Source organism: Elaeis guineensis, chromosome 3, assembly GCF_000442705.2.
Source record: "Elaeis guineensis isolate ETL-2024a chromosome 3, EG11, whole genome shotgun sequence".
Lineage (NCBI taxonomy): Eukaryota > Viridiplantae > Streptophyta > Magnoliopsida > Arecales > Arecaceae > Elaeis > Elaeis guineensis.
This window is the reverse complement of record NC_025995.2, coordinates 91,998,965-92,013,364: the sequence shown is the minus strand read 5'-3', so window position 1 is coordinate 92,013,364 and position 14,400 is coordinate 91,998,965. Positions and strand designations below refer to the sequence as shown.

Genomic DNA, 14,400 nt, shown 5'->3' with positions numbered 1-14,400 from the left:
ACAACCTCTCTTTTCATGGCTTCACACTCCCCTACCCTCCATCTCTAGAGGTGCGTAAAATCGTACCATGGATCGCAGACTGCATAGAATCGCATTGCAAGATGGAGTCGTGGGGCTATAATACAGAGGATGGATGGTCGGGCAACATGAAACCGCATCAAGTTGTATAGAGCTCGGATAAATGGTGAGGCAGATATGGAGAAATCCTTTTTTTATTTTTTTATTTATTATTTATTTTTTTATTTTATTTAATATTTTATTTAATAAATAAAATAAATAAAATATGTGAGAGATAGGAAAGTGCGAAATAGCATTAGAATTTTTTTTGATTACTCAATACATCATTTTTTATTTTTATTTAATATATTATTTTTTTATTTAATATATATTTTATCTAATATATTCCTTCCCCCATTCCCAACCCTCTCTTCTCACGTGCCAAATCTCCGCCCTGAGTTACTCTCTTTTCTTACTCTCTCTTTTTTTTTTTTTTTTTTTAAGCTTAAAAACATAACTTGAGATTATAAATTTTTAATTTTAAATTAAAATAAATAAAACAGCTTAATTCGTTGATTGAACCATAAATTTGTGAGTTGAATTCATAAATTTAAATATCAAAATTTATGCCAGATGTTTATGCGGACTCAAAAATAGTAAAATCAATCCATGAAATTATTCTACGTAACATCGGAACGGTGGTATTTTAAAAATATTTTTATTAAAAAAATATTATTTAAAAAAAAAATCCGAAGAGCCAGGTAAGATGACCGCAGGCTGAGTCGAATCATGAGAAATCAGGATTGTTCTGGATTGTTCATTTAACGGGACAGCACGACACCTTCTCTCCCCTTTCCCTTTCTTATCGATCGCTCTGGAACCTTCCTCTCGTCCTTTTATTAGCTTCCCTCCCTCTCTCACTGCTTCCGAGACACTCCAAAGAATTGAACGCGACCTTCTACCATTCTTGTTCGTCGATCGAGAAAGAGAGAGATGAGTCCGGTGGCGGATTCGGTGGTGTTCGACACGGCGGTGAGCCACCTATTGCACCTGCCGGAGACACTGGAGAAGCTCGTCTTCCCGTCGCCTCGGCCGCAGGACGGCCATGGCGGAGCCCAGGGCCGCCCAGCCGGCGAGGAGAGGGGCTTCGGTGGGGTCCCCGTGGACATTCTGGAGACACCCAAGGAGTACACCTTCTTCTTCGACGTCCCCGGCCTCTCCAAGACCGACATCCAGGTACGTCTCGAGAAGTTCACATTCCTTTCGGTGCCATATAAAGCAAATCCAAAGGGGATGGCTTGTTTATAAACTGAGAGAAATCTAAATGTATTAATTTTGTGGGTATAGGTGACACTAGAGGAGGATGAGATACTGGTGATAAAGAGCAACGGAAAGAGAAAGAGAGAGGAAGGAGAGGAAGAAGGATGCAAGTACCTGCGCCTGGAGAGGAGGGCCTCCTCCAAGTTCTTGAGGAAATTCCGCGTGCCAGAAGACGCCAAGACTGCCGCCATTACTGCCAAGTGCGAGAATGGAGTGCTCACCGTCGTCGTTGAGAAGCTGCCGCCGCCGGAACCCAAGACTAAGACTGTGGAGGTGGCCGTAGCTTGAAGCGGTTGTTTTTTATTTTAGGAAACTTTGGATTAATTCCTGATCCTGATCAAGTTTTTCATATAAAAACTTGTGGTAATGTCAGAATGGGAGGATATCTTGTGTGTGTCTTCTTGTTTTCCCAGTAGAAAGTTAAAAACTCCTGTGGATTGTGTGAACGAAGGTTAGTTCTTGGAATGGAAGCTCTTTTTGTTATTAATTGTATATGATATAGTATTACTTTGTTTCATTCTCTCTACCAATTTAGATTTCGGCATGGGAAACTAGCAAGTGCATGAAGTGGGGAGGGTTTGAATGAAATTGCTTTCTGGTACAGAGGAGAAAGAAAAGGTTGGTGGAAGTACCAATTCCCACAGGCACAATGCTAATTCCTTGTGCTTGAAGCCTAAAATGCAGGATAAGAAGTGGAATGAGAAGGGTGATGGGAGAGTATATGATTTTGCTAGAGTTTTGTTTTCTTTCCACTTTGAATGCGTTAGCAAAGCAAAAGCATAATAAAGTATCCAACTAATAACTGAACTGACATGGAGAGACAACGGTGTGTGTCGTACTGATACTTTTTATTGATGTTATTTTTTATTGATGTTATTGGTGTTTGTAGTACGACCACATGTCAAAAGTACAGGCATTGGAATTTGTTATGGTACTTTTTTAGTCTTCAACAAGAAAGAAACAAATATTTGTTATGTGGTTCCCAGTGCGTGGAGAACCATTGCACTACATCTGCATGATAATTTGAAACTACTGTGCTTGTATTTCTGTGTATGTATACAAACTATGACTTTCTGTATTAAAATAACCATTGCACTACATCTGCATGATAATTTGAAACTAGTGTACTTATATTTCTGTGTATGTATACAAACTATGACTTTCTGTAATTAAAACTTGAATATAAGAAAGATTCATCTTTCTTCTAACTACTGATTGAGGCCTTTTAGCCAATCTGCAATGTTTCTGGCAAGTACTCTGGTGTCATTGAGGGATAAGGATTTTAAGCCCTGGGCTAGAGCATCTGCTGGAGTGTACTGATATCCCACTTGCCATTTGATATCCTGGATGGTGAAGAATGGTCAGAAGGTGTCCGCGAGCATGGAGTAACAGAATATAAATGCATGTCATGGTAATTCTAACTAGTTCTTTACCTAAATATCTCAAAATCCAGGATGTGACCAGAATAGGAATGGATCGATACAAGTTCATAAGGTAATTAGGTGATGCGAATGTCACTTTGCTTGTTGTTTATTCATCTCACTGATACATTGCAGGAAATTGGTGGCACTCGGTTGTATTTATCATTACAGAAAAGCAGCAAGCAGGAAATAGTTAGAAGTAATTAAAAAAAGGTGCAACCCATAGGTATTCAAATGCCATGATGCTATTGCTAAAGAGGTTTGTCAATGAATATTTTAACAACAAGCCCTCCAAATGAGAACCAAAGAAATGAAAAAGTCCTGGTGACGTGGGGGGTTAAGTAGATTCTTCAATGTGATCAAAGTATGGAATGTGACATGACATTTGATGTTTGCTGATATATGCATTAAGAAGCATTAATCCACTGTCTTTTGGTTGGCATTCCTATCAGAAGCAAAGTCTCTCTTGCATTTGCTTTATTTGTCAGTATGTTATGGAAAAGCATGGAAGAACAGAGGGTACAAGTATGACACTTCTAGATCTTTACAAGCAGTTTCATTCTATCGGATTGGTGACATTACCAAACTAATGACAATGAAAGTGACTGCAGCGTCAATCTGTCCATCATGCCAATATGACCGATCTTGCTGCTTTACATCTATTTCTTTATGTGACATCACCTAACAATTGAAGGTCAAAAAAACATCTTGTTATGCCAAGACGTTTTTAACCATCACATAGGTTGACTTAACAGGAATTTCTTCACTGCCAAACCCTTTATGACATGCATGCCTGCACGAGGATTATGGCTAGATTCATTGATATACATGGCACCTTTATTTTCTTCATGCATTTTTTATGTTATGCCTGATTACACCTTCCAACAGAAAATGAAAGACTAATAATACAACTAATTGGGAACCTCATTTATTCAGGGCTGTCAATGGATCAACTTTGGATCAGATTTAGTTTAAACCTGACTACATTTATCAAATCCAGATCCATGCCCAATTTATAACCACAACCATATCTGCTAGATAAAAAAGGTAGGCCAATGCACGAGGCTCTCACCATTGCATGGTCCGGAAAGGGTTAGATTTATACAACCTTACGCTCCATATGTAGAGAGGCCATTTTTATATTCCGAACCATGACATCCAAATTACAATGAAGCAAGCTTAAGATTGCACCAAGGCTTACCCTCAACCATACCCACCAGTAAAATTGAAAATACTCAAGTAATAGTCAGGTTTCTGACTGTTATCAGATTTGTGTTGGCCTAATTTGAGCTCTATCTTCACTGTGAGTGAGGTGAAGGGAAAAGTAAAAGGTAGGAGGATGGATGAGGAAGAAAAGAGAATTGTCACCAATTGTTGGATAGGACTAACTGTTGTCTTCTCATCCATCATACCAACATTAATTGGTGTTCTTGTTGTTGGCTTGGGCATAAAAGGAAGAATCTTAACATGCCCTGGAAAGGGAAAGGGATATGAGAAGTGTTTCTCAACTGTCATGAAGCAAATGAAAGAGAAACACAAAAGATTATTTATGAAAGACCCACATGCATTATATATGATCTAGTCGAGTTTCATGTATGATTCAGCCTGTACTCAAATCTGACCCTATAAGGATTCCATTTTGACTTTGAGACCCTAATTCAGCCCAATAGTTCTTGGGCCTATTTTTCAGCCTAAACTCCATATTTTGGGCCAGTATAAGGTCAGGTGAGTGGGTTAGCAGCCCCTATTTCTTCCCACTAGCTTCAATTTTATATTTTTTTTTAATTTTACATTCCTTTTCTTTTCATAGAAAAAAGGGGTAGCATTTATAAATGCACCCACCCCTACCAGCCCTAACAAGCTCTATTAACTCTCTAGGAAATTACAGGTCCACAGTCAGCTGAGTAAGAGATACAGGATAATCTACCAAATTGTCAGCTTACTGGTTGGCTTCACTGTAGACGTGTGTCATCATACAATCGGTCATCAGGTACTTCGGTCTCCAATTGCCAGTTAAGAAGACTACTCTTAAAGTTATTCTACTAACCAAATCAATGGTGGTGACTGATTCCCCTTCAATTCATACCTACCACCCCTGGATGTAACAGAATTGATGAGAATGTTGAATAAGAAACCTATGCCTGCATGCTCAGCGAAGTTGCGGGATTTGTTGTGGAAGCTTTCTTTCCATGTTCAATTAAGTATCATGATTTGACAGAAAAATTCAAAGCAGCCAGAATAGTATGCAACTTAGTGCACAAGATATATCTTTCTGTGTCAACACATGCTGAAGTGCCAGCACATGACAATGTGGTGTTGCAGGCATTTGCTGGCACAAGCATGATATTTGATATTTCACTCTGCTAGCACGACTAGGTTGTTTACTCACTTTTTTCCCCACACATCTACCATTTGAGTTAAATGTCAATCCAACCAAATTGGGAGGGATCTCTGTCAAGATGACTGCATAATCTATGAAAACCTATTGCAGTCTCAAACTCTAGATCCTTGACAAACATCCACACAAATCTCCAGTAGTCATCAATCTTGACCAACATTTTTCTTGCTTGTCCTTCAGCTATAAAAAATGACAACTTTTTTGACTAGCAAACTTTTTAAGGTTGGTCATTTTTTTCCTTGACATCAAGGAACCTGAATTCCAATTCACCAGGTGCTTCTTAAACTTGATTCTCTTCAACATGGTGTTTCTCGATTAGGATGATGATCTTGGTTGGTGGAGACATGACCGAACATTAACAAGGTCGGAATGTGGATGTAAGATGTTAGGATAGCAGTAGAGTCAATTATGTGTTGCATTAAAATCCAGGTCAACTTGAAGATTTGCAAAGTGTGAGTTTAATAACACCTCCATATGTTGAAAAGCAAGAGAAGTTGAAGTGCTAGCTGTCAGTTGCATAATAATTAATGTGTGACCTCATACTTAGAATTATACTATAAATATAAAGTTCCAGTTAATTCAAAAAATAGAAGGTAAGACAAAATGTCACACTATATCAAGCAACAGTCATCCATAAAATAAATGAAACTCTTTTGATCAATATGTAGGTGAATTAGAAATTAGATGGTTCTATGTCAGCTCATCCAAAAAGTAGGACGGCACTGACAGGCTGTTCTTTCTTTTTCTTGAGTGTAGACAGATTTGCTCTCATTACGAATAAATTAGAACTATGGGAAATCTGAGATGATGAATACACATCCATACCTGTAGACATGGGGTGAGATGGTTTCCTGACAAAGTAATTTTTTCTAGTGTACCACCTATAGATTCCACACGAGGTCTCAAGATGTCTTCAAGGAGGTCGGTCTCATCAATGGCATCAATATTGAACTTCACCTTAAAATTTATATTAAAAAAAAAAAAAAAAGAAGAAGAAGAAGTAAATTTACAATGGATCCAACACAGAGCTACTAAATAACAAATCGAATGTACATTAATGGAAATACCAGCAATGTATGAGGAACACTGTATGATTTCTTGAAAAATTCACGGTTTTCAGAGGGTGTGGGCTTGAACTCTGATATACCTTGAGTGACCTGAAGGTAATACATACAATAATCGGTTGATAAAATTATTAGAAGGCCAGGACTTTGAAACTCTATAGTGCTACAATTTAGTGCCTGATATACCTGATTCATGACTGATGGTAACTGATCAACAAATTTATTTAAGGATACAATGGCTTCCTGGTCTATATCCTGTATCAATGTGCCAGCAGTATCCAGCAGGGCTTTCCATGCATCTCCTAGGAAGTCATATCAATGTCATATGAGTATATGAGACACAAATAACTTTTATTCAAAACCCCATGCAAGGAATCAAGCGAGCTTATTTAAGAGTTAGTAAATATCGTAGCCAACAAGCACTACTGGCAACAAGACAAACCATGCAATCTCTGAAGTGCAAGTAACAAATTGATTGTGCAGTTTGTTCCATTATGCCTCGAAGTAATGATTAATTTTTACCAGTTGTTCATGAGAAGAGAAGTTCCACCAAGCTAGGCTCAAGTTAGTTTAGCAATCTACCAAAATCACTGACCTTGTTTACTGTTGGATCATCTAATTAATTTAACTTACTAAACAGATTGGAGCAAACTTTACTATTTTTGATAGTTGAGGGTGAGATCCATCCAAATATTAAGCTTGGATTAAATATAAACTATAAAAAAGAGCAGACTTGACCATTCCAATTTGATCAGCATGTTTATCTAAGTTATTCCTTTTTCTCTCGAAACATTGCAGAACAGCCTGCTGTCAATCAAACCCGGCATCCCTAGGCAACTGCCCTAGCCTAGAGACCAGAAGACTGTCTAGACAACATGCTAGGGCAATAATTTGGTAGAGAAGTCAATCATCCATTTATCCGTATGCTTTATGTATATTGTTAAAATTTTGTACTGTATGACCTCATATTTTAACATGCCTCAAGTTATATCCAGTGAACATATTGCATAGATACTAACAATAAAGTATGCTTCTCAATAAATTAAAAAATCTAGACTTAACTCACAACCAGATCACAATAAAATAGGAACATATAGTCTCCTTGTTTTAACTCAAGCATAGTACTCAAGGTATTAAATTTTGCTCAGAAGCAGATTTTTTTGGTCAAAACAGATCGGTTTCTGCTAGTTCTAACCAAGACAAACTGGTCTTTGTCCAATTTCAATTAAAACAAGCTGAAAATAGATATGGGTGCTTTTTTTTGGAAGTTTTATTTTGGTGTTTACTATCATATTGGGGTTATTTATTCTCTCTCTCTCTCTCTCTCTCTCTCTCTCTTTTAAAGTACTGTCAATGTTTAGTTGTTTTTCTTTTTCTTTGGTATTTTTGAGTTAAAAGGGCAATAGATGATAAGCATCACCCTGGATGGGTTAAAGCCACTGGCAAGGCCCGTAATACAATTATTTATATAAATTAAGGCACACAACCAAATAGAATATACTATCATATACAGCAGACATCCTTTTAGACAACATATATTCCACATTTTATAACTACATGAATATAATTAAATAGTCACTTAACCTTAAAATTATGAGAAAGAAGTGGTCCAATTCAAAATATTTGTAAAAAAGGACAAAGAAAAATGTTCAAATTCATTAGGCAGTGAAAGAATTAGAATTGATAAATATAATAAATTTCCAAACAACTAAATTTCAAGAAGTAAATGGTATATAGTTTCACCATTACACGATATCACTATACTATATAAATTTTACTTAAATAAATGACCTAAAACTACAGAAACTACACAGGTAAAGAACCTATAAATCACAAATTACTTTAATATTGTGTATAATTTTTAATGGCTTCTTATACATTTCTTCTACTTCATTCTTTTTGATTTTTTTGATTTCTTATGAGTGAAATTCAGAAAATATCAAAACTGCTAAAACCAAATCTCAACAAGCCTGATGGAAACCAAAAACAAGTTTTCAAGCCATGGAAGAGATTGCATAGCTTCTTTTGTTCTCAAACTCTTCACATAAGGAAAAGAAACAACTTACACAGTATTCACGATATATTTTACCTTATGCCTAGTAGCTTTTCAAACTTCCTCGAAAAGTGGTGCCCAGGAATTCATCGAGTGAAAAGGAAATTTAAAGTAAAGTCAGAAAAAGTAATGCTTTACTCACTTCATCAGAGAGATAAAAAGCTTTCAGGTCCACAAAACCGATATACATCATTACTTAGTATAAAATATATAGATAGCTTATCTGCCTTAAATAAATATGAGTTAGCAATGGCCTATATGATCCAATTAACATACCATGGTTACACCTTAACTGATAATAACATCCTATCTGACCAGCATCTTCCAGACATGGAAGTATAGCAACCAAGAGCATGATAAAGTATAGAAAATAAGACGTCATCATAAACTATTGACATTAAAAATAAGCAAATTTGGATACATATTGAATACCTGATGCATTCCTTGCCATGGAGTATATAGGTGATGCTTCCATTAGAGGCATAACTTGGCTAACCATGGGGCCGAACTGCACCAGAGCTTTCCAAGATACTTAGCATATAGAATTTACTTAAAAAAAGAGGCGTGTAGAGGAACTGGTGACATTGCCACACTTAAGCATAAAATCAGATCTTAGATAAAAATGTAATTATGTATGGAAGGAAGATATAGAGTGAATATCAAACATTTTAAGCACCTTATAAAAATACATACTTTAGGCAGAATAAAATAGAAAATGTGCCAAAATGATATAAGGAACAAGAAACTTCATTCACAATAATATGCTTTGAATAAATGTAAGGACATGAACTTACTTTAGGACAAATTAGACATGCTCTAGAAAAAAGTAAAGCTTCTTTTGAAAAATCAAAATTATGTTTTATTAAAATTATACTTGAGCATGCATAGCTTGAATCAAATAATGAATCTATATGGTTCTCCTTTTCCACAGAACGAGAACTCCAATATGCAGAATATGTTACACCACAAGAATGAAAAGACAAAAAATAAATAAATAAATAAAGGGTGCCCATAGATGCACATATACATATATGATTATACTCCTGTAAGGTAGCCAATAGGTAGTGCCAAAGCAACAGAAGGTCTATAGTTTGCAGGCAGATTCGGAAATTCTGTAACGGAATAGTTCAATAGGTTCTGTAAACCCACTACTTGTTCATTGATGTTTCTGTCTTTTTTCTAGATTCTCATCATTCCATTGTTCAAGAATTAATTATGACATATAAATCCAAAAGTTTTATAATTGTTCTATGCATCCGTTCACATTCCATATCATTACCCTTACATTTATTAGATAAAATTTTTTAATACTTTACTTAATGAATTTGTAAAAAGAATAAAGCTCAGTACTTCCCATGTTAATATGTTCTAGAAGTATAGTGCATTGTTAGATATCTAAAGTGATCACTGCAAGTTCATGTCATATTATTCCTTTGCAGATGATACATCGTGCCAATTATTGTAGCACTCAAAGTAACCCTAGTCCAAAAGAAAGTTTAAGAACATAGGACCTGGTCAGCTAAAGACAGTTAAAATCTCATGGTTGATAATCCAGATTTCATGATTCGGAATAAAATGGCCCTAAACAATCTGGATCTCATCTTTGGATCATGACTGGCTAGCAAAATAAGGATCTAGTTCCATATTCTGATACATAGTCCCTCTGGTCATAAGACATGACTTAATTTAATTATGCTATTTGGATATTACACCATATGTTATTCCATTTCCTATAATTCATTTGACTAAATGGCTTTCAAATTACTCGTTACTAGTAGGCCTTGAGTAGTAAATTTAGCAAGCTTGTTATTGAAGTTCATTGAGTTAAAAATAAGAGGCAAAATTTTCAAATGCTTACTCATATGTTACAAGTTTACCCTTCTCTGTTACCTAAAAGATTCTAACCATAATGATAATTAATTTTATAAAGAATATATAGATATTTTGAGTAATCAGACATAATGCTCGTTTTATTAGGCATGCTATATATGGGTCTATGTCGGTGGATATTAGGCTTCTTGTTTGTATGATTTTTTATTTTTCATTCATCTCCTTTGTATTTGACTCACCTTAAATTTTGTAGTTTTATATATTTATAAAATTTGAAAGAAATAAAAAAAAGAAAAAAATCTTACAATCTGTGATCCAATTTGAAGCAACCCATGCTGGGATTTACAACCTAATCCCAGTCTCAACAATGTTGTCTGCATGCTCCTGCTCTCTTTGTTTCGCTTTTAACCTCTCTTTAAATAACGTTACACAAGATGAGAGTTGGATGATATCACCAAGCCATAAGTCATTCATGATAGGGGTCGTGAGCTCTCTAATGACATGATAAAGTAAGTAACTTAATACATTGAATACATTATGCTAGATTTACGTGCAAGGAAGTGATTGCTTGGGCCTTTCTTTCTCTTTGAGCAATCACATAATGATCCTTTTTTTTTAATTTGAATTATTATGACCAGATAACCACCACTATATTAAGGAAATGTAAGATACACAAGGAGATCAGAACCCTTCACCAGAAACAAAATAGAAAAAAACAAAAGGAAGGAAAGAATAGGGTTCAGTCTCAAAGGAAGACAATGAAGGCTTAGGCCCAACAAATGAAGACCCAGGCTCACAGAACAAAACCAACAAGTCAACTTAAGAAATTACAGGCTATATGATCATCCTCATTGGATCAACTGAAAACCCCTCTAGTTATGAGATCATCAGTTGGTGAAGTTACTTTTGCTGGTTCTAAGTGGGGTTCAGGGCCCCCGCTATAACATCACAGTTAACTATATGCATAACAAATGTCAATAGGAGCTCTCATCATTCTATCAATATTACGGTAGTGTGATTCTATCTTTTTAATCCAAATTTGAGGTCTCAAATCAGCTATGCAAATGGAAGCTCATCATCACATTCATGATGTTAAGAATACCAGCTTTAACACCTATTTTGTCAGAGCTCCATGAACCTAGTTGTCTACCCTGCTCTGCGCATGCAAACCCACCTACATCCTGCCCAGACTGAGGGACAGTTAACTAAACTACCAAAAGGATTGATTTGAATCAGGTTATAACCAATAATATCAAAAAAAACATTTCAGCTCATGACCATTAATATCAAACAACCATTTAGGGCTAGGATTTTGACAAAAGCTTAGATCTGCATAATCCGACCTGGCTAGAAGCTGCTTGATTGTGGTTGGGTGATACGGTTAAATTGCATTTGTCAAAGCAATCTAAGAATCTATAAATCTCACCAGACATCAATGAGTTAAAGCCAGCTAACTATGAATATGACAAATTTACTATTTTAGCAGCATTGATCCTTTAAATAGTCTACAAGCTAGTAATCTAAAAGGCTTGAACAATCTTCCAGAAGGAATTGGACAAATAAATGCACTAACACTTGCTTTTCTGTCAAGCAAGAGATACATCTTCCAAGTATCGACATAGAGATTAATGACCTAACTGATTTTGAATCATTCTTCGTTTTCTTCTTCTTCTTCTTCTTCTTCTTCTTCTTCTTTTTGTGGAAAGAAATTGATTTTCAATGATTCATTAATATATCATAGTACAACAAAAAGATCATCATAAATTAGACAGATTTCCCTGAAGTGCATAGATTCTTCCAAGTACACAAAATAACCTCCTTGTTTTTGTGACATAAGGGGGACCACCACCTTGTTTTATATTATAAACCACGAAGAGACAAGGATGCAAAACTGAATTTTGGAAGAAAAACTCAAGCCAACAGAAAGCATTAGATGAATAAGGCTACTTCATAACAGAAACTGAATAGTTAATTTTTGTAAAAATATGTAGAAAGAGATGGGTACCTGCTCAAAATATGGAACAGCCTCTGTAGCTGGCTTGTTGTTGAACGATATAATAGCATTGGCCTTCCACAACAAAGAGATAAAGCCTTTGTCACACTCTGCCATTGCCCTGCTCGAATTAATAAAAAGAATGCATTGCACAATCCCCTTCCATTTTCATCTGTAACTTTCCTTCTTACACTACACCTTTAAATCATTGTTTAATCCTCTCAATTTATAAAAATTAAAGCAAACACAAAACCAGACCTTTGGGATCTTCTCTGAGAAATAGCTGCCAACGAGCAACTGAAGAAGAGCGCCATTGCTGCAATGCAAATAAGCAAGCTCTCATCGTAACACAAAATCTATATGTATATTGGATTGAATCATTTTATCATATAATTAGAAAGGTAAACCACCACATTTTAGCAATGACTACATCTGAAACGGCCCAATTTGATCTGGCGAGCAAGCATTGTCATACTCACCTATGACCCACAGAGTAGAGTGGAAGGCATGAAATGTCCGAAGGCGTTATACCAGCATCAGGAATCCCAGAAGCTAAGAGCATATCCATGCACGCATGGAACCTCTCATAGACCATCCTCGCTGCTCTCTCATGTTCAAAAGTGACATTGTAAGGTACCGACACCACAAGAAACCCTTGCTTCGCAAGCAACTCCATCAAATGGCTGCAATCACAGCAAAAAAAGGGCTTTCCCCCCTCAGTGCCAATCATCAGAATCCGATCACAACAAGTATAAAAGAACAATTTGTCAGTAAAAGATTAAGGAATTAGCGTGCCTGTACGTGACCTCGGGGACGGCCCCAATGAAGGCGCCACCCAAGAACTTGACGACGGCGAGGGGTTTCCGGTCGGCAGGCGGGGGAATGACGAGGCACGGGTCCATCCTTTTATAGGGCCTCCGGGCGGCCATGGAGGTGCGTCCACCGGCGTATCCGTTGGAGATCATCGCCGGTATAGAACTCTTCGGGGAGAGGGGCCTCCGCCGCCGGCGATCGCCGGCAATTGAGGTGACGACGGGGGAGAAGAGAAGAGAAGAGAGAAAGGAGGAGTCTTTGAGAGCAAGGGGTGGAGGAAGAGGGAGGAAGAGGGCCATCGAGATGGGTTTGAGATCGAAGACGGGGAGTGGAGAGAGGTGGAAGTATTGGGAGTGAGCGGAATGGGCGGGGCGAAGAACATAAGCTGATGCTTCCGCCACGATTCCCCATTCGGATTTTTGTTTATCGAATGGAATGTGTTTTGTTTATCTCTCTTTGTTTTTTTTTTTTTCTCCCATCAATCTATTTGCCCTACCATAAACATATGTATAAGCTTGGGAGGGCTTTCAAGGCTCCAAATATTTCCTACTCAAAATGCCGCATGTAAAATCTGTTACTATGTCTGATTTCTTAACCAAATCTAAAAAAAATGCGAAATCCGGATTTTGTTTTAAAGCATAAGTTTAGCTTTTATTTATTTATGATATTAAAAAAATAAAAAAATTAGTTATAAATTTTTAAATAGATATAAAATTATTTTTAAATTTTTAAATTTCTTAAATTTAATAATTTTTTTTAAAATATTAAAAAATTATTTCTGTGTAACCAAGATATATATCTGTATAATCTGAACTAAAACTAAGTAATCTGAATATAAATTTATGTTACTTGAACATAAATCTATATAAATTGAACGTGGATCTATGTAACCAATCTGTGTGGATGTCAGAGATATAGAAATAACTTCTTAGTATTTTAGAGATTTTTTATTGAATTTGAAAAATTTAAAAATTTAAAAATAATTTTAAATATATTTAAAAATTTATAGATAATTTTTTAAAATAAATATAATTTTTGATATTTTTGTAGATTCTTTTATCTGTGACACTGAAGAAATAAATATGATTCATGATGTTTTTGTAGGTCGGTGTTCTATCATCTTTGGACAAAAAATAGTTGAAAGCTGCAATATTAACACGTACATTTTGGGTGGGTTGATCAGCATTAGTTGTTCCTCACAATTGTCCGCCAGAATATTCTTGTTGACTACTATATTTGGTGGTTATAAATTCCAAGGGAATCTTCTACCACACGCACAATGGGGTGAGATTTCAAAGCGGCAAATTTGGATTAGCATTCTTCCTTTTCATTTAATTTATCTAATTTTTACTATTTTTTTTTATTATTCTCATTCTTCTTGTCATTTTGCTTAGATGTTTGTTAGACTGTCCTCCCTCTGTCAAGGAAAAGGCATTCAGAGTAGAGCTTGACCGGTTATCACATTTGAGGGTCCTTTTTTGATGAAAAAGAGAAGGAGATATTTATTTTTA

At 36.0% G+C, this 14,400-nt stretch overlaps 2 protein-coding genes across 2 annotated transcripts; one reads left to right on the top strand and one right to left on the bottom strand.

The window, feature by feature from the left end:
* Positions 1-827: 827 nt before the first annotated feature.
* LOC105042017 (17.4 kDa class III heat shock protein) lies at positions 828-1,809 on the top strand. Its single transcript, XM_010919119.4, has 2 exons — positions 828-1,233; positions 1,345-1,809. Exons 1-2 carry the CDS (start codon positions 991-993, stop codon positions 1,603-1,605), a joined length of 504 nt encoding a protein of 167 aa, XP_010917421.1. The 5' UTR covers positions 828-990; the 3' UTR covers positions 1,606-1,809.
* Positions 1,810-2,372: 563 nt separating this feature from the next.
* Positions 2,373-13,336, bottom strand: LOC105042018 (uncharacterized). The gene is made up of 9 exons (XM_010919120.4): positions 12,872-13,336; positions 12,556-12,759; positions 12,335-12,392; positions 12,089-12,151; positions 8,686-8,761; positions 6,387-6,502; positions 6,204-6,293; positions 5,962-6,093; positions 2,373-2,660 (listed from the first exon to the last, which is right to left on the bottom strand). Exons 1-9 carry the CDS (start codon positions 13,186-13,188, stop codon positions 2,526-2,528), a joined length of 1,191 nt encoding a protein of 396 aa, XP_010917422.1. The 5' UTR covers positions 13,189-13,336; the 3' UTR covers positions 2,373-2,525.
* Between the last annotated feature and the right edge of the window lie 1,064 nt (positions 13,337-14,400).